This window comes from Anas platyrhynchos, chromosome 14, assembly GCF_047663525.1.
Source record: "Anas platyrhynchos isolate ZD024472 breed Pekin duck chromosome 14, IASCAAS_PekinDuck_T2T, whole genome shotgun sequence".
NCBI lineage: Eukaryota > Metazoa > Chordata > Aves > Anseriformes > Anatidae > Anas > Anas platyrhynchos.
The window spans coordinates 2,329,915-2,356,663 of record NC_092600.1 but is presented as its reverse complement, the minus strand read 5'-3'; the positions used below and the strand labels follow the sequence as shown (position 1 = coordinate 2,356,663).

Genomic DNA, 26,749 nt, shown 5'->3' with positions numbered 1-26,749 from the left:
GAAAATGCAGAGCAAGATCTTTACAAGAGCCAACCTTCCAATGGCTGATAAGGGATAAAATATAATTTATATTTTTCTGGATTACAATGAGCTGTATTATTATACGAAAATGCCAACCAGGCTACAGTATTCCATTAATAATGAGCATGGAATAAATTACCTGCAGATGACATTTTTTAATTGAATCACAATCTAATATCCCAGTAATATATTAGAATAATAAGAATATTAGGATGATTAAAAGATATTTAGCATTTCCATTGGCTCAGGTTTTAAGTGCTGGGTAAAAGGCAACTAATGTATATGTGTCTCATTGATTCTCAAAAAGGGGCAGGTAATTTGATGTTGTTTGGCTCTGCAGTGTCATAAAGTTCCTCTCTGATGTGTGCTTGAAGGCTGTTTGTGTCAGCTTTAAATGTTTTTTTTCACAACAGCAGTGTCAGGGGCTACCTTAAGTGCAAGCGTAAGCTCTAAAACACTTTGCATACATCCAGCAGAATATATAGGTAATGGTTGCGTGGAAAAACCTTTGTTCATTCCCTGTTTCCTCCGGGATGGGACTGGGTACTCGGCATCAGAGTTTGTACTCATACGGACGTGTCCTCAGTACGCTGCTGAAGCACCAGGAAGACCAGTGCAGGATGCGTAGATAGGGAGCGGCTTGACTCCAAATACTGCTCATGCTAGAACTGTGTGATGGAAATGCCTTTTGTTTGCCCTGGAGATTTGATGAATCACTTAATTAGACCCATCCTACGCTTCCGTCTAACTCACACAGCTCCATCACCCATCACGTTAATTGCTGGCAGGCGAAGCACTTGCTGCGAGAGCTACAGGTAGGAAGAGCAGCAGCCCAGCCCGCAGTGCCTGGGTCGGTTTAGGTAACTCAGCAGGTTGTTTGGTAGCAGAAGTGCAACAGTCTGCAAAGTCAAACACAAAATATATAATATTTTATATCTCAGTCCTGAAATGGACCTTCCTGCCTGGCTTCAGTACAGGGCACAACTGCATCCCTTAGGAAATGTGTGAACAACAAAAAACACCCTGCTGATAACACAGCTCCATGAATCACAGCCCCTTCCCAGGCTACCCCTTCCTCCTTTCCTTTGTCCCTCCACCCTGTATCCGAACAGATCAGCCTCCACCGAGTGACCCAGGAACAGCAGTGGAAGTGTCCATCTTCCAGCATTTGCCAGTGCCAAGAGGTGCAGCCCCAGGCTGAGCAGCACAACCACCTTCTATTGCCACGATCTGGTAGAAAATTTATTAAGCCTTAATTGATCTTTAATCGTCCCAGCTTGGTTAGTGCTTATTTATTACTGAGTAACACATACTCCAGAAGCCATTGAAATAAAAACCTTTTCCAGGAGGGAAAGTGCTGACTGAAGGCTCCTGCTACCAGTCACAGGGGAAAATGGTACAGACAGAATCCCGTTCGATGAATGCCTGTGAAGAAAAAGCCAGCCTTCTGTGAACGGAAAGATAAAATGCAGCCATAATTTAACCTGTTTGCTATAGTAAACAGTCAGAATATGTTTTGCAAATTCCTTACTGTAGGGGTGAATCATTCCCAATTCACTTGCTGCACAAATATCAGGCTTGTCAAAGAAAAAGTATTTCCTGTGCATTTCCATTTGGAAATGAAATGGGTTTGGGAGGATGTCTATTAGAAGTGCATATACTGAAGTGTGCTTTGGGGATGTATAACTGTGTGTGCATCTGTGTGTACACGAGTTCACACATTCATACACTTGGACATCTGAAAGACGGCTACAGAGGCTGCCAACGTGAGAACTTGAAAATCATCATATGCCAGGTAGGAAGAATTAAAATAAATTGCATTGCAAGCAGTAATAACAACCCCCTGATCTCCAGCAAGCTTTGAACCCTAAATTTAAATCCCTGAAGACAGGCTGCTGGTGTTTCAACCAAGCTGGAAGGGAAGGGGCAGCAGGAGGCTGGCTGTGCTGTGAGGAGAGCAGTGGGTCGCAGGAGCCAAGAGAGATTCTGTTTCCAGATCCTCTGCCTTTGCCAAACTGAACCATTGGAGCTGTGATGCTCTGCGCCAGGAGCTGCTGAAATGAGTTGGTCCGTTTTATTTGCTTTCTGGAAACTGTGGTTAGAATTGCTCGGCTGCTTTCAGTAACAAGATTCGAAATATATCCATCGTCGTGTCCATGTCCCATGCTGGGATTTAAAACTGCATAGAGATTATTTCTATGCCACCTGCAAAGGGTTCAAAAGATTCGGTTTTTATTTTCTTTGGGAGCTGAGAGTCAAAATCTGTTAGGAGTCTTTAAAATTGTTTGGGTCATTGCACTCCCTAAAACAATAATATTGTGGTGTAATCAGGCTTTGGGGTCCTGTGGGGGAATTTCTGTTCCTCTACAGACCCAGGCAGGTTAGGCTTGCTGCTAAGATCCTCTTACCCCTTCTTCCCTGGGTCTAAGAAATGGATGCTACAGGTTCAGATTTCCTGAGCTATTTCACTACAAAATTGAATCAGTCTCTTTGGTCTCCAAAAGTATGTTTTGATAGAAAAATCCATTGGTGGCAGCTGGTTTCACTGAGAGCCAGGATGAATCCTTGAGGCCCCAAAAATCTGAACATCTGATGGCATCGTACCATTGAAGTGCCAGCCTGCTCCTCTCTAGGAAATCATTATGAATAATTACAATTTTTAATTATAGCTCCACTTACAGCCTCACATACACCCTTAAACAGTACTAAAAATCCTTGACATCGTGCACAGGAAGTTTCTCTGCCCTGCAGTGATTTCAGGGGTTTTAACTTGGTTTATAATTTCACTTCAGCGTAAAGCTCAAGGGTTGGAAATAAGCTGGGGGGAACCACTTTGGTGCTGTTTTCCATAACAAAACGTCCTCAGCCTGCATTGCATAAACATTCAGCCGAACCCTGCCAAGCAGAGAAGCAGAGACCCTGACCTTTTAGGGTTACAATTAACTCCCTTGCCACCGTCCTTTTTATTTCAGCTTCTCTGGTGGGCAAAAAGTTTCAACACTTTAATTTGTGAAAAGCCTGGGAGCCAAGGAACGCAACAGAGAAGAAAAGAAGCAATCATGGCTTTGTCATCTGAGGAGGAGGCTGACCCTCGTGTCCTATCAAATTTAGTCCTAAATATATTTTGCTGTTATTGTGAAATGCCCTTCAGCTGGCACAAGCCTTCCTCGCACACTGAGCTAATGCATTCAGCAGCACCGACTCTTTAAGGTGAGAATCGAATCTTGTTGCCCCTTGACAGAGATGGAATAATAGGGTAATGCAACAGAACATTTTTGAAATGCTAATACTCGCCACCTGCAACTTAATTTTTTTTTCTTATTGCTTTTTTTTTATGACATTTCACAGTCCTATAGTCTCAATAGATGGATCTGCATCATAAAAATGACACACTGATGATTTAAGAAGGATAGTCAGTCTAAGTGAAACGGATGGAGTGCTTTAAGAGTGTCAGTTTAGCACCTATTACATAGGGTCAATGTTCATTTTCAATACATCATTAAAGCATCCTGCTAAATCACTCAGAAAATGTTCATGTTCTCCTTTTTGAGCCACCATGTTAGATTACAGGGATAATGAAGTGTAACTGCACATAAATGGCAGTTTTATACAAGCATATTTTATTGTTTTCAGGGCCACTGTTTTAGGTTATTCTGAATATGAAACATTAAAATATCCCCAATGAAATACTGAGTACCTCCTTAGGTGATAGTTCCCATACTTACATTTGCAGCCAGCTACCAGCTCCATCAAATTTGATATCTACTGAAGCCATTTTCCCACTCTATCAGTTTTACAATATACAGTGTTCACTAAACTAATATCAATAAAATCAAAACTGCCCTCAGCCCAGTAGCTAGTTCTCAAATTACATTACGGAAGATGTATTTCTATTATTTGGAGAAGAACCTTGGAAACTCACTTATGTCAATAGAAGTCCCTTTGCCAAGGTCAGTTCAAGTGCAAGATGATTTTTGCTGGCTTCAGGTGCTATTAACAGCACAGAGTCTCAGAGACACCTTTGTCACGATCAAAAGTTGGATTATCGAGGTAAGGTTAAAAATCAGACCTTGGAAGGCAGGAATCAGGACTTATGAACATAAAATGTTTAACACTTAAATCATAGTCTGTCCCTAAAATTAGCTGTTCCCACAGTACAGGTGGTACTGGGAACCACTTGGTATAAAACCGGGTCTGTGGACAGTGTGTGCCGATACTGCCAATATTAACTTCTGAAACGGAGCTAAAGCTGCTTTCCCTCTACTGAGGGAGAGAAAAAACCCGTCAGCATCCCTTAGGCTTATAAAATATTTATTTTCTTTTATTGCATTTTGTAATGGAAAACATGCTTTTAGTTACAGACAGTAATGTAATGAAGGTGTGTCATGGTGGGTAGCCATCCTCTGTGCCACGTGCTGTAGGGTATGGCACGGCGGCCTTTCCTCTGGCCTTCTCACACTCTTCTCCTCCACTCCGTGTTAGTGTAGCTGCTCCCTTCCTCTGCAATGCAGAAAGACAGGGCCAGCACCTGCCGGAGCCCCGAAGGGCTTTGCAGAGAGCAGGAGGCACTGTGTGAAAGGCTCCGGGGTGGAGGTGGCACAGAAGGAGGAGCAGGAGGTGGCACTGGCCGTCGTGACGTGGAGCAGAGGACAGCCGAGGAGCTTTCTGAGGCAGCTAATGATGCAGGCACTGCAGTTTTTTTAATGCTTCAGCTGGGAAATTCCTACCATTAACAAGACGTTTGTCTTAATGACAGGCTTATTTTAGGAAATGTTCAAAGCTAATAACTATACTCAATAATGATAGTGAACATTATTGAGTTTTCCCCATTCACCTGTAAAGGATTGTAAAAGTCTTCTGCCCTGCTGCCAATAAAGTCTTCTGCAGGCTGTACGCTCTGCAGCTCAGCTGCTCTAGACCCAACTTCTTAGCAGGGCTTACAGGGAAATGTTACTGGAGAGGGTTCACAAAACTGGTTCACAAAACAAGAATTATGGAAAGAAAGGGCACTTAGGTAAAGGCTTTTCCTGTTACAAATAAAGCCCAGCTCAATCTTCAATGGGAACGTGTTATATGAAGAGCAGAAGGTCATACTCCTCATCTCTGCTCCCAGGGGCAGTGGGTATTTAAGCAGATGGTATCCCTTCTCCAGGACAGATTTAGGGGGCCTTGAGCATCCTCTCAGGAAGGGGCGTGTGGGTCTGCTGCTCTTTTTGTAGGATCGGCTCCCAGCCTTGGGTCAAGGTTGGCACAAGCCCTGCGTTTCCCTTAATTTATCTAATCCGTTCAACAGGAACTGCACGGAGCCTTAACAGAGAATACTCAGCATTCTTTCAGATGCATTGTGTAAGTGAATTTGTTATTTATTACATAAGGACGAGTTGGTGAAACATAACTTTGTTGCAGTGGCTTGTTTAGCACAAAATCCTCCAGTTTTCAATTCTGACTGTACTTCACATCTCCAGACCCCACAGTCCCCTGCCCCCTCTCCTGAGCTGCATGCAAGGAGCCCGTCAGCACTGACTGCTGTTCCTGGACCTCCCTGCCATCCAGGGAGGGGGAACCTTCCTCTGGTTCTGAAGAAGGTCATTTACATTTGTATTTTTAGAGCAAACTGACTTTCTACAAAGTCAATGGAAATGGTGCCATGAGCTATGGAATTCAGCCCAGATTCCCACAGAGAAAACAATTTCCATGTCCTTTCAGTTTATTTTCTAGCTTTCTCTTCAGCATCCAGCCAGTGCTCCCTTCATATTCTTGACCTCACTGAAGTGCCTGAAAAAACATTTTGGAAGATCCCTTCATTTTCTTTTATGAAGTTGCTCCGAGTTCTCCAGTCTGCCCATATTTCCTTATTATTGCACTCTCTTCCTCTTTATAAGTCTGGCAATATATCAGTATTACCAGGTCTCCAATCCTTTGACATGGTGAAAGCTTCCATGGGTGATTCTGATAGTGTCCTTTTACGTTAGTGAGGACTTTCTTTAGGCCCTACCTTGAACCTCTCAGGTCTTGGGCTAGCTCTGGGGCTGCAGAATCAGTCTCAGAGGGCGCTGACACTTTGCTCCTCGCCAAAGCCACCCAGGAACAGCAAGCAAGAAGAGAAGTCGCAACACTTAGCTTGTTTTCTCATGCAGTAATAGCTTTGCTTTGATTTTCTTACAGAAAATGATGGCCTCAAAAGTTTCAGGTCAAAATAAATAAATTAGTAAATCGATGTTGATGTCCCATTAAGCGTTGCACATGACTGTAGCAATTAGCAGCTGCTCCCTTGGTAGGTGCTGTGCTCATGGGCTAATTATTTCGTGTTTGTCTACGCTGATCAGCAGCTGATTTCTGCAACTGCGGTCTCTTGTGTCATGCAAAACTTCTGGAAAACAGCTCTAACCTTCCTCCTGCTTTCCTTTGCTACTAGACTTAGGGAAGCTTGACCTTTGTGATTTTCTGTTGCACAAAGAAGGGATTTTCTGTGCTTGCCCCGACTTCAAAATACTCCCATTTGGGAGTTTGTAGCCCAGAATTTTCAAAGGAGCTTGCCCTTAGCTAGCAAATGCATTCCCTCCTTCCTCCCTCCTGCTCCCGAGGAGGGGCTGTGACAGCCAGCGCTGGCTGTGGTTCATTTGGTGGTTTGTGGAGCCGAGGACCCCAGGGGAGTCGTGGCGTGGCCGTGAAGGCGTGCGAATAGGCTGCTGTGTCCTGCAGAAGCAGTCATTAAAGCCTCGGGAGCGCAGGAGCTCCTGAGACAAATACAGCCAGAGAAACTAAGCATTACCTTGAGGATTACTGTACCGTCTGATTTATTCTTCTGGCATTTTACTGACAGGTCAAAGACAAAAATGATTCTGTTAGGAAGCTCTGCGCTTGCACAGAAATGCTGCAGCAGGAGCTTTTTAAAGGATCATTATTCAACCTGTTGTACGCAGCTCTGTGCAGCCATCCTCTCCTTCAGCAGCTGGCCCTCAAACACCTCTAAACCTTCAAACGAACGATTTGTGTGATACGTCTCCTCATTTCTATGGCAAACCTTGTTCCAGAAATGATCTTAGCGTGAGTTAGGCAGAAGAAAACACTGTGCCTCGGTTAGTACAAACAGATGATGCTGAGCACGGGCACAGTTGGGTTGCGGAGGCTCGAACAGGGTCTGATGGCTCCGAAAAAAATGCTGGTGCTGCTGCCCGTGGATCAGCATAACTCTTCCTCCAGTGAAACCCAACCAAAGGGAACTGTTTTGGCCTGATTCATATACATGCCTGCATCTGAATGTTATGCCACTGTAAAACAAGATACTAGGGGATAAAACTTTAAAGGTTGGTAATAAAAAGGTAATAAATGGGCATATACAATAGAGTGATGGGAAACTTCATTTATTTCCCTGAGTTACAGATGACCTCATAACTCATGAGTGCTGGAGCGAGGCGGAGTTATGAAAGTCATGAAAGGTTATCAATAACAAGTGGAAATAAATGACTTAGCCCATTGTGTTTTCTGTTTGCGTGCGTCTCCCCATGATAAATGTGACGGTGACATCGGGCTGATGAGGCTGGGGGAGCCTGGGAGGAGCAGCGAAGGAAGCGCCCAGCCTGTAGGACCCTTTGTCATCTCCATCACAAACGGGGGGTGAAGAAAAGCTTTGGCTGAAGTGGATGAGATAGGCAAGGAAGGTGGCATGGGGCTTTAGAGCACATACGAAGGCCAAGCAAAGATGAAAATCCTCCAGCAATGCTGACTTATAGTGCGAAATAACAGCATGAGGACACAAAGTCTTTTGATGACATCTCTTGTAGTGCCAGGCTGTTAGTTCATTGGTCACATATTTGAGTCCTGCCCCCAGTAGCCTCTGAGGCTGTTTTTTAGGTGTGATGGTAACTGTCCCTCTTCTGCCCTTCTGAAAACTTTTGCATAAGCCAAGGTCAAAACAGGACACAACATCCGCTGCAGACTCGAACCTTGCTCAAATTTTAAGAAGAGCACTCCAAGAAGGGAGCTGTGTGTACGTAGCAATTCCACCCATAATGGGATTATAAAGTAATCTCGGAGAGGCTGGAGGAGTAACCTTGGGAAATAAGGCGTGTGTCTGGTTCTGGTTCACATAGGCTGTGCAACTGCAGCTAAACAACCTCTGCTTCAGCTCACCATCTGTAAGGCAAAGATTTTTTTTACATTCTTTCCATAGAGGAATATTGTTGGGGAGAAAAAAAGTAGAAAAATTTCAAAAAAAAAAAAATCTGAATTATGCAGATATTCTCGTCCTGGAGAACCAGCAGCAGAGCAGTACTTGAATGGAAAGTCACCAGAGGAAACTAAAAGAACATTGTTTTGATGAGTCAGTTAAAGAGCCAACACTCTTCCTGCTGACAGAGTATTGCACTTCAAAATTTGGTTAGAAGGCACTGTTTTGCTGACAGTACTGTCTTTCAAAGGACATGCAAAATCAACACCTGACCATCTGTAGTCATTTCAGATTCACCCATAACATTTTTTTTTGTAATAGAAGGGTTGTTGTCAACCTTGACACCCTGGACGAATGCCAATGTCTCCCGTTCTGTATTAGTCATCCTACATAAACCTCTCACATCCTCTCCAGTCGTTAATACCCTTTTGAGATCTTGGACATTTGCTGCATTTCATGCCTCAAGAATAAGTGCAGGTTTGGATCTCCCACCGCAAGCTGCAGCAAACTGTAAGAAGCCTCAGTAATACGGTCCTCATAATCCTGGTGGGAGGACACTTCAGACCTAAAATCTTCCTGAGACTGTGCTCACAAGAGGCTGTTCCTCTGGTGCACTGGTGGGTGTGACAGCCAGGGTCCTCCCCGTGGTGGTGGTGTTCAGGGACATGCAAAGACAAGGACGGACACGGCTGCCATGCAGAGCCCTTGAGCCATATATTAATGGGACGCTAGGAAAAAGGGATCTCGCGACTTTTACCTCCCAACCTTTGTAACCCTACAGGAGATAAGCGTGCCTTTTCCTTAAATGTGTGGTATAAATTTTGATGAGCCCTTCCTACCCTCAGGTACTGCTAAGTGACGAAGCTAGAAAAAAAATAGTTTAAGCAAGTTTCCACACTGCAGTAGGCAGTGGAATGTATTAGAGGAGATCAACATGAAATATTTCTGTGCTGCCTTGCTTGAAAATATTGGGGAGCACTGATTTACCTGGTTTAATGTCCTTGGCTTTTCTCCTTCCTTCAATCACTATTATCTGTAGCTTGGGAATAAAGGCTCCATTCAGTTTGAAAGGAGCAGTTCTGCAGTGGTTTATGAATGCTTTGTTTGCTCTAACATCTGAAATATATTACTCTGAATCATTAAGAGCCTTTTTTCACAATATGTCCCTGACTTCAGTACTTCATCCTTGACGTTTCTTAAATAAGCATGGTTCTTGATTTATACTGAGAGTTAATGATTTGCAGTGCATGGAGTATAATGAAATCGCTATGGCTTCGGAGGGTGTGGGTTAAAATTACAGGCATAGACGTCCTTTAATCTGGGGCAAAGAACGAGGGTGCCTGTGCAAGTCAGTCCTTGGTGTGCACCCTGGGACACTGTTGCTGTATTTCGTGGTCGGGTACAGTTGGAAGCTTGCAGCAGGAGGGCAGCCAAAGGCAGAAGAGCAGGGATCCTTTCAGAGGGCCTGACCTGTACCTCTGCTCCCACCTATCCAGCAAGGTTCATCCAGCATTGCCCACAGCCCTCACAATGGGCTGACCAAGCACTGCTCTGCAGAGGGTCTGAAGAGGTTTTACTGAAAAGTTTGTGTTGATGGTGCTGGGAGATGAGGTTTGCCTTGCTTGAGGCAGCGTTGAGCACCTTAAAAAGGGGGTGGACATTTGCTGTCCTCTTTTATCTGACCTGGACTCAAAGAGCAGCATCTTCTGACTTTGGCACTAGCTAGAGGCATTTTGAACAACCTGATCTAGTGAAAGATGTCCCTGCCCATGGCAGGGGTATTGAACTAGATAATCTTTAAAGGTCCCTTCCAACACAAATCATTCTATGATGCCCTGATTTTCACTTGTGGGGTGCCCATTTTTATAGTATCAGAGCTAATCCTCTCAGTTCCCCCAGTGTTGGCATTTTGCTGCATTGCTTGATGTAGCCTTAGTGAAGGGAAGGGAAAAATTGTAGAAAAGACAGAAATTAGAGGTTTGGCAAAAGACAAAGCATAACTGTAAGACAAATGAAAGAGCATTCATGTCACCTGGCTCAAATGGGATAATTTAGCTAATGCTTGTTAAATCCCCTCCACCTAGGATTAATGACTGCCAGAAACACTCACTCATGGAGCTGGGGACTTGCCAGAGCCAGAGAAATCCCAAGTACCTGTAGTGGAGTCAGGCACCGTAGTGCAAGCACCAGAAACCAGAATTCAGGGCTAAGAGAGAAACAATCCTTCACATCAGTAATTTACGATGTTTTGGTGGTTGTTAGCAGTATTGCCCAGAAGTGTGGAGACGTGTCTGGCAGTGCTTGACACGAGTCATTTTGTTTAACCATGCCTTGGTTTCCCGTGCTGTCTCCTGTCATTATTGCATATTTCCATTGCAGCTCTCTAGGGCATAAGCTGCTTTTAGTTTATGTTTGAACAAAGCTTTGCAACAGGAATCCCTGATCGTAGCTGGGCCCTTTTGGTATGCTGTGCCTCACTAGTATGTGACAAATCCAAACCAAACCTTGTCAGACATCAAGTCTACTGCTGCAACAGCATTAGGACTAACTGACTGATAGCTCTGTAAATTAACATTAATTGTTTACCCAAATTAATAATAACATAGTTGAGCCAATTAAAAATGTAGGATTGAGATGGCTTTGAATGAATATAAGCTGCAGAGGACTATACATCAATTAAAGTACTGCAGAAAGCTTTTCACCAAATGCCCTGCAGGTATGTGTTGTATCTTAGTGAGTGAACGTCATGTTATGTTTGTGAAAATCATTTCATTATCAAAGCCACGATGTACACAACGGATAATATATACTGACGTGTACAAACCAACCACAGATCTTGTTAATACTCATACTGGCTGCAGGTTTTATGTTGGATATTTTTAATTTTTACTTTACCATCGTGAGCAATAGCTACACTTACACATTGTGTGCTGAGATTTTCCTATTAAGGAACTATTATTTAGATAAGATAATAGCAAAAGCAACTGAGCCATCAGTGCTGATGTTCTGCATGAGATAGTGTTTTTTTTTATGATGTACTAATTTTTATCTGACCTTTGGTGAGTGAACTGAGTGTATTTCACATGTTGTTTCCGTGTCTCTGCATAGCTACATAAAACAGGGGGGCAGAAAGCTTTGGCTAGAACTGGCAAGGAAGGCTGCTGCTTGGGGAAAAACAGCTAAAAGAAGGTTGCTGCTTTAACCACTTCTGTGATTGTGTTTCCCCATTGCCAGGCCAAGACCTCATTCCCTCTAAGTGTTTTCTGTTGGTTACTTCAACGCTCTGACATGGCAACCTAGCCACCGTGCAGAGAGGTCGAGGACTGCGTGTACCTGTGTGCACAATGTGATGGAAAAAATGGTGTTTACATGTTTTGTAAACAGCAGCACGTGGGTTTGCAATCTGAGTGTCAGGACGAGCCCTTCCCGGACAGGCCAGGTGCAAACAAGCCATCCCAATTCAGTCAGTAACTCCGTAGTAATAGTTCAAGTCACTACATGGGTAAGATTTGTTCCCTAGCAATGAGTCGCAGCCTTCTGAGCAGTGAGCAGATCCACTGGCTGAGCCTGTCACAGTCGTACTGCCATCTTTCAGGGACAAAACACACTTCAAGTGGGTTTGGTTTTTTCTTCACATTAGGAGTGAATTGTGTCTTGGAAAAACAGAGCATCTGGTTGATAATATTCGTGATGAGTGCTGTGCTAAAGATCTTAAAAGAAAGTATCCCCAGACACTTGATGTGATGAATATTGTTATTTGTGGCACTTGGCATATGGCTGCTACACTTGCAAATAATTTAGCATTAAACAAGCTTTCACTTGGTCCACTCAGTTTCTTCTAGGCTGCTGTAAATGAAATATATGTTTAACGATTGTGTTTGTATTTATGTTAGAGACTTAACCAGAAGTAATTCATTATATATAACGCAACATGCATTCCTCAAAGGTTGAGTTTATCGAGCTGATTAAGTTTGTGACCATTACATATAAAGAAGGCATGTACCTGCTGCAAGCAGCCTAAAAGGTCAGTATTTAGCAACTGGCACCAAAATGGTGATATCCAAGATGATATTCAGTGACTGCAAGAGAAGCCTCTGTGGTACAGTACCTGTACAGGGAGGCAGCACAGAGCCACTTCACAGCACGAACAGAGACCGTGAGACACAGTTGGTAGAAGCCTAGAAGGGAACAACTCAAAAATAGGAAGGAGGAATGGAAACGTGCCCATTCTTTTGAATACAACCGGTTTGGAACAGATGACTAAAACCACATTTACCTCAGGCTGGTGTGGTCATTGGGGAAGGGGCAGGAGCAGGCCCGGTGGCTCAAACACACCAAAGGTATTCACGAGCGTTTCTGAAGTGAATTTAACAGTGAAAGGTGTTACAGGAAAATCCACAGACAAACAAATCATTCCAGCTGTCAGAGCGAAGGATGAACAGTTGAAAATAAGGTTGGGGATATAAGATAACAAAATATTGAATAGCTGCTTTCTAAATAAGCCCCATCCGCTCTAAAGCAGTGTGTGCTGACAGGGCTGAGGAGGGCCCGGCCCCATGGCACAGCCCGGCTGCTCTGGTGCCACAGCACTTCCCAGCCTGAGTGATAAGGAACAGCTGCCATAAATCATCCTGCTTTGAAGATTTAAAAGTTTCGAGATGCTAACGTTGGTCGGTACGCAAAGAATGACTGGCCACACTAGGTTTTGCTGGCATATCTCGCTTTTCAATATGCCTTTTAATACGATAGCTGAGATGATTTGTTTTTCCTGTTACTTTCAGTGATACAGCATTTATCATTCTCGTGGTACTGGAGTTTAAGTTTCCCACAGCAGTTACTGCAAATCTCTGCTTCAAAGTACTTTTGTGTAATTAAATTTCAGTTTTATGTGTGGATTTTATCTGTGAACCTCTGAGGATTTTTAATGAGAAATCCACAGACACGACATGCTTGCGGGTGTTTGTGTGGCTTCTGTCACCACGGTTGTGGAGAAACCTTTTCAAGCAGGTTAGTTGTAGGGTGGCCTGGAGAGGGTTGTTCCATGGGGGGAAACTGAGGCAGAGCAGGGGGCACTCCCTTTCTGGGAAGGGCTCTACTTTTCCACTCTCATCCCCATCTCTGAAGCTCTCTGCAGAGGTTTCCACTCTGCCACAGAAGCTCTGGGAAGCCTGTACTTACCACTTCCCTGCCAGTCCCTTCTCAGCCTTTTGTTGTCCGTCCTGTAATTCCCTGTGGAGCCTAAACCCACAGAAACGCCGAGCTTTGAAATGCTGATTCAAAATTGTGTAGAAAGTCCCCGCTGCCCACCGGGCCTCATGCAGGAGCGCTGGTGAATGGCCCAGCCCTTTCTGCATGGTTGTTAAAAGCCTCTGAACTGCAGGAGATCTGGCTTGGAAGGGCTTAACCGAGAGAAAACCTGCCTGCAACAAGAAGATGTGCTGATAACATGAAGCAGGGGATTTTCTTCAGGTGCTGGTCTTTGCTCTTTGGTTTCATTCCCCCTCCTCACCAGAAGGGAGTGTTATTTAATTACCTGCTTCTTTCCAGATTACTGCTGTCCCGTCTTCGCATTTCTGACTTTCTCCTAAACTTTGCAGTATGGGAAGGGCATATATGAGAGCGCTGATGCAGAAATTTTTATCAACTGATTTATTTTTAAAATACAAGATGTTATCTGGGTGACTGCTGCTGCTGCACAACCTTGCTGTACCCTTGCTTGGCAGGGCCGAGCCCTCCCAGTGCTCCATAACCATTTCACCGGAGCTGCAGAGCCAACAAGGAGCCTTGTATCAGCCAGGAACTCCCTGGTCACATTTAGCACGAAAGGAAAATACCTCCTTAACAGAGAAATAAGGAAATAGCTCAGCCAAAGCAGACATTCAGAACTTGAAGGGCCCTGTTCCCCCAGCCTGCGTTTCTGCACAGTGCTGCTTTCTTGGCCACTGAGCAGCTTTCTGCAGGGGTGAAGGAGAGCACAGGGGGAAGGCAGAAGCTGGTTTTGTGCACTAAGGCTCAGCAAGGGTCCTGGTGAAAACACCCAAGCCCCAAGGGAAATTACCATGTCCCTGGAAGGATGGGCAGGGAGGTGGTGGAAGATCCTCACAGCTGTATTTGCACCATTCCTGCCAGCTGCAGAGCTGTATATCAAATCACATCAAATCAGTCTGGAGCCTCACCCTCCAAGTTGGGACTGACAACACCAACACCACAACATGGAGAAATGCTTCCTCAAGACCCACATTCAGCTCAGCCTAGAGCAGTTGAGTCTCCATGTCACTAATTCTGCTCTGCAGCCTGGGTGGTGGCATTTCCATACATCACGGTGCAAGTCCCTCATCCACCCAGGGTGCGTGGCAGAAATAGGTGGCTCTGCCTTCTCACCACTCATTTCTGATTGCGTTGTTTTCCCCCTGCTTATGTAACCCTAATTTAGGAATGAAATGTGCTCAGGTGTTATACTGCTGGCCTGGGAGCTGGGATGCTGTTTGTGAGGAAAATCACCAGAAGCCCCAGGGGAGAGATTGGACTCTGACTTTAATGAGGCAGAACCCAAATGGGCAGTGTCTGGGGTGGAAGCTGAAGAAGAGGGATGAAATAGCTCGAGTTGGGATGGCGTGAGCCTGGAAGAGCAGAGTCCTTGCATTTCTTAAGTATCTTGAACGTAGCTGCAGTCAGAAAAGATACAAAACCCATATAATCACCACAGCTAAATTTGCAGTCATCCATACAACAAGCAATGAAAGCACCATGAAAAGTATTACTAATGCTTATTTACAACTTGAGATGTGTGGTATCGCTTATTTGGTTGTTTATGAACGCAGTAAATATGGGAATATGAAAGAAATAAATACACCTCATTTTAAATGCTTGGGATTTTTTTAGAAACCCTTAATCTAGGGCTTAGAAGAAGTATGAGCCTTTTTTCTGGGCTCCTTGTTTCCTGGTTCATGCATTTTTCAGTTTATCACATTCATTGCATATTGCTGGCCCCAAACTCAAAGTGAAATGAATGGAGAGTGCAAGATTGGAGCTGTTCACTGCAGCCATTTCTGATGTCTCAGTGGTTTTAAACTACATGTGAATGCTTCTTGAACCCCAAATACCCTGTGGCCTGACTCGTCTCTATTTCCAAAGTAATTTACGTACACATTACAGTGGTTCCCACAAGTCATGCTGTACTTAATGGTCTGACAGCATTTCCATGATAAACCCTGGGGGTTTATAGAGCAGCCATAAAAATTCACTCCAGGGAGAAACTTGGCATGCCATATCCTCTACCAGAAGCTATCTTTTTCTGCCTTAAATCAGGTATAAATCAGTTCAGCTACTGTAACTTATAGAAGTTCAAAAAAAGAAAGTTTAGTAGTTTCATATGTTTTTGGACCTCTGAAACACCATGCTTTAAATACAGATAGCAGCTGCTCTCAAAAGTTTCATTGGTTTGAAAGAACCTGCCCATTCTAAAAAATCCCCTATTTTGAGTCTAAGAAGAGTCTAAGAGTCTATCAAGAACTGGAAAAAAAACTTTTAAGCTCCTAAAAATGCTGATACTTCAAAAGAAAAAGAAAAAAACAGCTATTGCTTCTGTGGTGGTGAAACCACTGATGCTACTAATTATTTCTTTCAATTCCAGAAAGGCAGAGTAGAGAGTGCAAAACTACAGAAAGCAGCTGAAACTCCTCCCCATCCCCAAACCATAATGTTCTTTTTTCCTGTGCGTTCAGTGTGAAATTTTAATATTTCTCCCCAGTAGTTATTTGGAGAGAGGTAGCGCAGGAAACTCTTGTGTATTTTTGACTCTTCTTAAAAAGATAAGCAAATCTTTTGAGTCAAGTGTTTAACAGTCATGACTACCAGAAGTAATTATGAGAGCCTATTAGACCATTAGCAATTTTGCTTTTCAAATTAATAAATTGACTGGGAAAATGCAAGGCTGTTACAGTGTAGGCAGGACATTGTTGACACAACATGGGAATATTTTATCAAAAATTAATCATATCAACATTGCTCTCAATCTGTGGGAAATAGGAATTTAAAATAAAAACAAATGCATTTATGTAAACTATTCTCTAAAATAGACTACTTATGACTATTTACATAATGAATCTATCACTTATCACCCTCAGGAGATTAGATAATTAAGCACTGAACAACTTATATTTATTCATGTACTTTCAAGAATGAATGAATTATCCCTTTCTGCACAAACTGAATGTTCTCTGATTAGTAACAGGAGGGCAGGGACGGGATTTTACGGTGGGAAGTGTTGTTGCCTTTCTTCACAAAGAAAAGAATTTGATCTTTAGAGTACAGCATGCAAAGAAACTGCGTTTGGTTCAAAGTCAGTAAGAAGGATTTTTTGCAAGCTTACTAGCTCTGCAAATGTGCTCGATACAGATTCGTATCTCAAAGCTGGGCTTTTTTTGTTTTTATTTTTTCAATATGCATGATGGTTTGAGGGAATGCTCTGAATCCCTTCTCCCAGGGCTGGGCAAGAAACACCCTTGGTAGCTCTCAACTGCAATGACTGGGAACACAGCTCACCCTTCACCAGTTCAGTCTCACACAGGCTAGAAAAGTTGTCCAACCTTGACAGGGGTGCAAGACAGGGTCTTGTCCTCCAGCACCAGGGCTGGAGATGGCTGAAGATTTGCATGTATTTATGCCGAGTTCTGTAACAAGACAGGTTTTAGGCTTTCACTGCCAGGTTGGGACCTGCCTCAGGGAGCCCTAGCCTGTGGCCTTCATGAGTAATGACAGAAGAGGGCTCAAAGAACTTAATTCTTTCATGCTGCAAGCCATATAATTATGCCTTTTTATGACTTAGAAAACAGCATTACTAATTTAGTGGAGAATTTACAATAAAATACTTCCTGAAGTAGCATGCCCAAGGTCCTGAGGATTTATAAATTACATTAAGAACTTGAATTATTACAGTTACAAAATAAAGCTGAGGTATGAACATTTCTCCTTAGCTTTGGAAATCATTTTAGTATTCACATTAATTAAGCGTACAAGTCTTAGAGGAAGGCTGCATTGTGGTACCTCTTTTCCTGGGAAACCAAACTCATGAAGCATCCCATGGCAGGGCAGCAGGGCTCCTACCAGAGGCAGAGCCAGCTCATGGGGCTGCTTCTCACAGGTTATAAAGCCAAGACTCGTCCCCATCACCTGCTCTGAACTAACGTGGGAGCTGTAGGAATTCTCTGGGTTAATTAATTGTGAACAACTTTAATCGCGTTCATTAACGGCTCTAATGTTGTTAATTAATAACATAAACATTTGAGTAGCATGACTGGCTTTCCCGTAATCCAAGGCTGGTGTTCAGAAAACGGAGTTCTCTTCTGGGGTTGAGTGATGGATAATTCTTCACTGACTGCGGACAGGTGAGAAGGCCGTAAATACTGCTGGAGAAGACTGGCTTGTCAAACCTTAATAACCAGCAAACTGTGTTAACATGGCAACATTTCTTCTGGAGCTAGTCCTGGGAACAGCCGGTGTGATGGGTTTGCACAGGCACACGAACCCAGGGTGATTTGTGTGGTGACAGTTTTATTAATTCGTTTCTTCAGTCTATGGACTGGGTAGAAACTAAATCACTAATGCTAATATGAGTAATTTATGAGTGTGTTATGCGGTGCTTTCCAGATTCAGGCCCACTGTGAACTGCCCTTAATTTCTGCAGTGACTAATTAGCTGACCACATCCCATCCCAAACAGTATCACCCTGAGCTGGAGTCTTTTCTGGCTGGATAAATCTTATATACAGCTGTGTGTTTATAATGCATCTCCCATGCAACACATTTTAAAATCCATTAGCTGCAATTAGCTCGGTTTTAAGAAAGTTTAAAACTAATCTCCCCTCTCTGTGCAAAGCCAAACACTTCTCATCAAAATTATTTGGGGAAAAAAAATAAAGGTTTATCATGCTTTATCCTCTTATCCATTAATTGTTTTGATTTTTTTTTGATTCAGTCAGCTCCTCACCTGAAGGAGTATTCAGATAGAGAAGACTTCTGCCTATTGAAACAAATGCTAAAATCACCATTGACCTTCGGGCTGCAATATTGGGCCACAAGACAATAAACAGAATTACTAATGCAATGCAGCGCCTAAACACAGCTGCAGGACTTGGGGAATTGAGGGGAGGCAGAAGTTTGCATGCCATTAAATCAATCCTGACTTGTACCACTGCTGGACAAACACGATGTATTTAGGGCTGCACTGTCCATGCTTCAGTTCACAAGCAAAAGGTCTCTGCTCAGGAGAGTTAATTTGGGGGTGAGAGAGAATCTGTGCAGGAGACTTTCTTTGGAGTAAGTTCTCTCATTCACTGCTTCAAACAGTGCTATTTTTTGGTGCTTTGTATACCACCTAACAGCTAGTTATAGCATTAAAAAATTATTTCCTTGTTCCCTCAGCAAAATCTAAGCAATAAAGTCATTTGTCCCGTATTCTGTTTTAGCAGGACAAGACATCTGTGAACAAATGTAACAACGATTAAAGGTGGTAATGGTGTATTAAAAATATATTTTCTTTAGATTTAAGTGAAAAGATCTAATTAATGATATGAAGCACTTAAAAAAAAAAGTGAAATCTTTTTCTGCATAGTATAACATGAGCAAAGGCAGGCAGGCAACCGACATTTACTATGTAAATTATCTCTACGCCACGCTAAATCAATGAGTTTTTCTCCATAGATGCTCATTCCAGGTTGCTCCCTATAATGACCTCAATTATACATGTCTTCATTGTGAAATTATGATTGCCTTTGGCGGGCTGCAAATGACAGCAGAGAAAAGATTTCCATGATAAAACAGCACAACAAGTAATACCTGCTCGCATTAGTATGCAGAGCTTGCAAAGGTGCAGTGCAACTCCTGCCTTAGCACCTTAAGAAGCAAAATTGGAGAGGAGGAGGAGCAGAAGAAAATGTTCGACAATATCTTGACATTTTTAACAAGAAAAGGAATTAGTAAGACTTCACGATCTTACATATGTCACCGTGGGACTTGGCATTGCAAGAGATTTAACGTAAGAACATCAGAATAGCAGCACCTGGGGCAGTTCAAAGTCCCTGCTGCTTCGTGGCCTCTCTGGGGCTGAATTTCACAGCAGAGAGAAAAGGCAGAAGAAGCAGGACAGAGTGATCCTTCCTCCTCATCACCTTCTGTCCCTGGCCAGGACATGCATCCCCCTGGTCGGAGAAGGCTGACAACGGCGCTGCCTTGTCCCTGGAGCTGCACGGGTTTCAGGACTGGGCTGCTGCCATCACCAAAGAGTTTGCAGTGTCCTGGCCGCCTTTTGTTGACCTTGATTTAGTTCTGTATTTTGCAAAATATCTGATGAAAGATTATTTCAGGACCTCTGATGCACGGAAACACAGTTACATCTATTTATTCTTAAAGGTGTTTATTAGAAAAACATTACCCCTGTCTTGATCAAGTCAAAAGTGATAGCATCCCATCCTCTGTTGGTGGCAGATCGGTTGGTGACACCCCTTTTATCTTTCCCATTGGACTGGGATGAGAATTTGCTTCAACTGAAATCCCAAAGCAGACTACTGGGTTTGATGTGACTTGATAAGTATGAGAAGCTAGGATTGATACTGGTTGAATCTATTGAATATATACAAAAGTATTGTGTATGCACCATCCTGCAGAATTTCCAAATGAACTCAAAATTGCTCAGTTTTAGGATCAAATTCCATTCCAACCTGTATTCTGCAAGTGAGCACACTTTGTGAATATTACCCATTTGTTCTGTTCAGTTTTATGGGTGTAGTAAAAATCCTTTTATCTCGTAAAGATTTTTAAAAACTAAAATGCACAGTTCAATACGTAATCTAGAGGATTCTACACAAAATCATTATGGTGACTTGAATAATTTGTACACATAGTCCAATTAGTATCAGTGTGTTTGAGGTCTATAGCTTAAGTACAAGATTCTGATTTTTTTAATAAGATTTGTGTTTTTAAACAGAAGAGCACAGCCCTTGTATCCTCCCAGGGCATCTCTGTTTCCATCCCAAGGCATCTGGTTGCATAAATGAATCTTTTCTAGTGTAGCAATAAAGCTATGGCTAAAACAATACAAAATAATCCTCTGTTAATAGAAAGACTTCTGGAACTTAATGTGCTAGTCATAAGATGCCTTCAAACACAATGTTCAGGAGAGGAGTGTGTTTTTATTAAAACAATCTACACTAAATACATTCTTTAGTGTAAAAAGTCACCTCTTGTCCTGATACAGTTCATCTAAGAGTGGCAACTACACAAGGTGTCTTCTTAAGTAAAAGTAAATACATTTTTCATTACTGTGCTTTTTAAATGAAAAATCAAAGCCTCTCGGTTATCACTTGGAGGATGGAGAGAAGCCTTAAATTCTCCTGTAACAAAACACTCAAAAAAAGTTGCTGAAGAGGGAGCTGATGGGAGCCCAGCATGTGCCAGGCAGTGTGAGAAACAGCACGGGGAATTGAGGAAAGCAGCAGTAAGATGAAAAAACAATTCTCGTAAATGAATGGCCCTCTATTTCATTTCTCCTCAAGAAAAGATGGTCCTCATTAGCCCTACTCCATGCTACATATTTGTGTAATTATCAGTTTTTTATCCTGTCAAGTGTACTCCAAATATTTTATTCATAAAAAAGGAGATTTCTTTTATACAGAAAATAGCTGTGTTATTGGTACCTATATGCTTTTACGTGCTGATGGAGGTGTCGGGGCGTTATAACCCCCTCTGGCTGCAGTCTGGGGTCTCCCCCTCCAGCAGCTCCCCGGGGCGATGTTTAATGAGGTGTCTCTCTTGGCCAGGTGATGTTCTCCTCTTCCCAGTCCTCCTCTATTACTCCTTTTAGTTTTAACATTTCAGGGGCAGAAATTGTTTGATGGCCTGCATCAGACCCTCTTCTTGTTCCATGCAAGGAACCACCACAGCCCAAATAATAGCCGTAGGTTGGTCGAACGTGCCTATTTTCAATCAATCCTTTATCAATACTATAGCAACTGTTTATTTTCAACACCTTGTGCTGTTTCTAAAGTGGCATTGGGAATATTAAGTAGGAGAACAGCTAAGGGCTGGCAGACACGACGTGCAATGTTGCATTGATCTTTGCAGCCCGAAGTCAGCCTCAGACCTCCAGTAGTGAGTATGGGTTGTGGCACATGGCATTGACTTCTTGCTTGGGTGGAAGCTGGAGGAGAAAGGATGGCGAGCTGTTTGGGTACTGCTGTACAAGCCAGTTTTGCACGAGGTGTCCACAGGCACTTGATAGATAGGTGTCTTGAAGCAAGTCCTACCGGGCTGCCCAAGGCTACTGAAAGGGACCAAATATTTTAGCAAACAAATTTAACAGAATTGCTACTCGAGAGTTGTTAAAGCAATTTTTCAAGTAGAGCGCATGAAAGGATGGAAAGGGATCTTTGCAAAAGTGGATGTTGGTTTTTATTTTTATTTGGTGCGTTTACATAGTGGAGACTGCACAGAGTGCAGGATTTTCCCACCAAAGCTGTTAACTCTTCAGGCAAAATCACATCCTGAGCTGTAACTCGAAATGATAAAAATGGTATTATTTCGTATTATTCCTGTTTCGTTGCCTTTGCAGAGGTGGTTCGGCTTAGCCTGCCGGAGGACCAGAAAATCAGCGTTACCACCATCACGGTTGGCCTGAGCACCATTCTGACGTGCGGCATCCGTGGGGCACTGCGGCCCCCCATCATCTGGAAACGCAACGGCATCATCCTCAACTTCCTCGACCTAGAGGATATCAACGTAAGTCCTCCATTACTGGTTTTAGGGCTTGGATACGACTTCATTTAACAGATGATAGTTTTAAGGGAACAAGTTTTATCTCATTATTATTATTGTGGAAAACTGGAAGCTGGCGTGATAATTTTGTTTTTATGTGAATGTCGAAGGAATAAAAGCAAAACAGCTGAGAGCTCGGGTGCTTGGAATATGTTATTGCGAAATTAAAACTCAGTACTGCAATAACCCAGCATTTGCCTAGCACTGATACTTCATCCTTTGTTGCTTGATCAGTTTGGTGCAACCAAAGGTCCACAGACAGCAGCCCCAAAAACTGGGGAAAGGAGCTCTCCAAACCATTAACATCTCAGGTGCTTCATTCCTAGTAAAAGAACCAGGTTCATCAAGAGCATGAAACAACACATTTATGGCTGGCAGTGAAACCTCTCCTCTATCTAAATCAAATAAATATCTGTCCTCCTCTTCCACTTGCCTTTCAGTCTGTTCTCAGCTCTCACTTATCAGCTGGTATTTCTGATGAGCAGTTTAAAATATGGGATAATTCAGCAGGGTGTGGTGGTACCTTCACAGGAAGGGAGATGAATCTCTTTTTTAATTTGCAGCACTGGTCTGATGTATGAGCCATAGTTTGTAGTAAAGACAATACCTGAATAATCATATAAACTTACTCATTTATTTAATAACATTTAATTATGGAGAGAGTGGAACGTAGTGTAAAAAATATGGTCTGTATTTCATTTCTCTTTGCATTAAAGTACACAGTAAATCAGTTTTTATTTTAATTACACTACAGAAAGAGTTGATTTATATTTTTGTTCAGCTCTTGTTAATTTGATAACCACTCAGTTCGGAGTTGTTACAGTCAATACTGTAGCTCCCTAAATCGTTGTGTATTCAGGGCTGCTGAAATGTGAAAAGTCTTTGTTTTACTCTTCTGCATTAATACATGAAAATTAGAGCATACAAGACAGAAATATGCACTGCAACTTAGTGCATTATTTGTTAACTCTGCCTTAGTAGGAAAATAGTGCACGCTGTGTATAGGTGACTACTGTACACACAAATTCAGTAACTGTAGCCATCTAAACATCATTTTTTTCATCAAAGCAAGGATTACTTTTTTCAAATGCACTTTATGTTGCCATTTGGAGCATGACATTGAAATCCAACATGAAACCAGTAAACGAGCTGCTACAGAATTGGTACAGCTCTAGAAAGGAACAGTAACAAGGATGCATAGGATTGCCCAGGCAGCCCACAGCTTGTGTACCTGACCAGATTTCTTATAGCTATCCGTCAGTGCCAGGGTTAGAATAATGACTTTGAGGTCACTCTAAATACATGGAAACCAGCCAAGATACGATGCGCAAGATCAGGCATTCCCTGCTGTAGTGGGAGAGTGGCAGAGGGAAACATGCAGATGGGTGACCTGACAGCTTACTGTCCTGTTCAGACATTCTTCAAAACAGATCTATTCTTCGACACAGATTAAGCCGAGTAAAGATTACACATGCTGCCAGCGTGCTTAGTTTAATCTATAATAAGTAAATTCAACAGCTTTGTGTGATCAGAGTCTAGAAAAGGCCTTTTCTTTCAGCAGTGTTGTTCACTCGGTCGATCTGAGACTCTGTATTTATAGGCTCAGGTTTGTCCCTGGGTCCCTGATAGGGCTGGAGCTGTGGAGAGTCAGCAGGTCTGAAATCTGAAAGAGCAGTAACAGCATTTTTTAACCAGAAAATAATGAAAATTTCACACATTTGTATCATCTTCATGAAATTCTGTTTATGACCACATTGATCTTAAAGGAGCATCAGTAGTTGATGTGTGACTGGAACACAAAATGATAATCTGGGAATTGGAGCACAAACACATCCCTGAAGGGCAGCACGCGGCTCTGAGGCTTCGTTTGTAGCTCCAACTGTTTTAGTTAGGATCGTGAGCAGTAGATTTTCAGGCTCAGGTCCTAGTTCCTCCTGAATTTAGTGCTGGCCCGGGGGGATTTCTGATTTACGTACAAGTAATTCTCTTTTGCATTTGTTATTCAATGTTAAGAGAAAAAGTTATGTCCTTGTACATAAATGGATCCTGAATGATTACTCACACCTTGGACAGTCCCACAGAACTCAGCAGTAAAAAAAATATATATATATATATATCCCATCACTTTTTGGTCTGTTTGAACTAGTTCCGCTGATATTATACCAGAAGAGCACTTTGAGACTTACAAAGAGGAAAACCAGGATTTATGCCTCAATTTTAATGTTTCATGTGTCAGTTTATGATCTCTTTCACCTTGTCATATAACACCTGGTGCTATTGCACATCAACATTTTTTTTATCTAATAAACACCTCAGCACCTTTTCCATCTTTAATTAAACTGTAAAGCTTTTTATGTTCCTTATATATCACCACCATCTGTATGCTGGTCGAGTTATTTGAGGTGATGCAACTTGGGGATTGTGGTCCTTTATTTCCCTGTAGGACTCAAGCTCAGGTGTGTCCTCTCTCTGGCTACCAAGGAGGGGCACCTGCACGTCTGCAGCACTTGTTAGGAGCCTTCAAAGTGGGAACATGCCTCTGCTTGGGGTTAATTCTTGTGTGTAGCAAGGACAGAGCCACATTTGCATTGAGGTTTGTGATGTGAAAATAAGTGCAGGCATGCACATCCATTGGCACAGGTCAGGATGGGTGGCAGCCTCTTGTGGGTGCAGAAACTCACATTAAACAATAATCTACTTAAAGGCACTGACAGCAGGAAAGTAAAGGCAGCGTGCTCCTTAATATACTTGAAGTCGGTTAATTAAATTACTTCAGTTTTCTTTTAGTATGCCTCAAGCAGAAACTCAATTGCATTTCTGCTTTTTACAATAAGCTTAGCAATTTGGCTAATTGGAAGTGCAACAGGAGATTAATTGTACCTTTTTAACTTCAAGAAAATCCTCCCTGCTCCTGGCACAGTGGTAATCACATACAAACCTACAGGATATTCACACACTTGGAAAAATCCTTGTATTATATTTCAATTAAACTCCTTCTCTTCTAAATGCTAATTCGGGAAATCAGATGAAAATATAAACCCAACTCTGAAAAAAATAAATAGAATAAAATAAAACAGAATTCTTCTAAGAAGGTATGAGTGCAGCAGAGGAAAAGAACCACTGAGAAGTCCTTTGTGGCTTTATTCTCTCCAGATTCTTGACAAAAGTGCTATGAGAAGGTTGACAGTATTCCAAGTTAATACTAGAAGTGACAAAGTCAACAAAAACCTAGATAATCCTAAATATACACAGAACTGAGAGGCTGAAGATTACTGTAAAGCCTGGTTGTTTATGTGCTTTACTTAAATCAATTTTATGAGATATCTTGATTGGCAACAAAATATTAGTAACTTTCCATTGCTCTTTTAATCAGAAGCTTTCATAAGCTACATATTAATAATCTGTCTGTGAAGAAATGCATTAATGTGTTGTCACATAGCTATTACAAAAGAGCCATCTTAATGGTACATGTAATTAAATGATTTTTCTTGCAAACATTTAAGATTGCTTTTAGCATAAAGATATTTTTATCCATACATTACCCATCCAGATTATTTTTCCATTTTAAGTGCCTTTTGTGCTATACTTTACAAAAGTCATATCAACTTTTCTCATGAAGAAAATAACTGCCATGTAGCTGAACCAGGTGAGATTGTACTATAATTGTAACTATAAACTGATGTTTGACTACAAATAGCAAAGTGGTTAAACTATGTCATCTTTCAAAATAATATACTTCTGCCTCCTGGGAACAAGCAGTATGTTTAACCAAATCTGTGATTATGAAAGCATTCCTCAATATCAAAATATAAAACACTCTTCATGGAGTCAAATGTGTTTAGACAGTATTTATAGAGTATTGTTTCACACGATTTGACATCATCTCTAGACAAAAATACATAAATTTATAAACAAAATTTGTAAACAAAAGCTGATTCTACAGAAGCATGATGAAAACATACACAAACAACAGATAAAAGAATATTATCATACAAAAACAAATGTTGCAGAATTTAAGTACAAAGAATTTGGTGAATTACCAAGTATAATGCAGGTAGCTATAACATACATTCATGAGTATTTTTCATTATTCCTTTCATAGTAATCTGTACAGTGGAACTCAAATCTGCATTAGATCGTTAATTCAAAAATACGCTTTTCATTACACATCATTAAAGTATAGGTTTCTTCATTTCTATGGGTGCCAGTTAGGATCGTATGCCTTTTCTCTCCAAAAATAAAAATAAAAAATTACAAACTCGTCTAGGAGCAAATGCAGGACTCCACAGCCAGCTCCCACCCTGTGAAAAGCACACCAGTGAATGAAGGTAGGGAAGTGAGAGTGCTTTGCAGCTAGTTCATCGCTTGTCATTCTCTTTGTTTGATGAAAAATCAATAATTGTGCTTAAAAAGCATACTCCCCGGGGCTAACAAAATGCAGCTTATCATTTGCTTTATTATTTAATGTGCTGTTGCCAGCTGTGTGCCTCGGTTAGCTCATCTTGCAGAAAGTGCAATGAGAAACGCTCAGTAAGAAGTCCTCGTGCCAAATTCTCAAGTAAGTCTTGAATGCTTCTCCCTCGTATCAACTCCATGCATATTCAGTTTTCTATTATAGAGGCTATTTTTATTAATCAACTCTGAAAAACATAGGTATGGGGTCATGACTCAGCCTGGGGAGGACCGTGCTGGATGATGAAATATCTCTAACAAATAAGACAGTTGGGCTTTTTGGGCAAGTAGCAGAGAA

The 26,749-nt window shown here is 42.1% G+C and overlaps 1 protein-coding gene across 4 annotated transcripts in view; it reads left to right on the top strand.

The window, feature by feature from the left end:
- FSTL4 (follistatin like 4) overlaps window positions 1–26,749 on the top strand; it is a 207,954-nt gene that overhangs the window by 145,628 nt on the left and 35,577 nt on the right. For all 4 annotated transcript variants that reach the window (XM_072023219.1, XM_027468512.3, XM_027468511.3 and 1 more), the window contains exon 7: window positions 21,797–21,963. In XM_072023219.1, coding sequence (XP_071879320.1) covers window positions 21,797–21,963 — 167 coding nt within the window. The remainder of the gene's footprint in view (window positions 1–21,796; window positions 21,964–26,749) is intronic.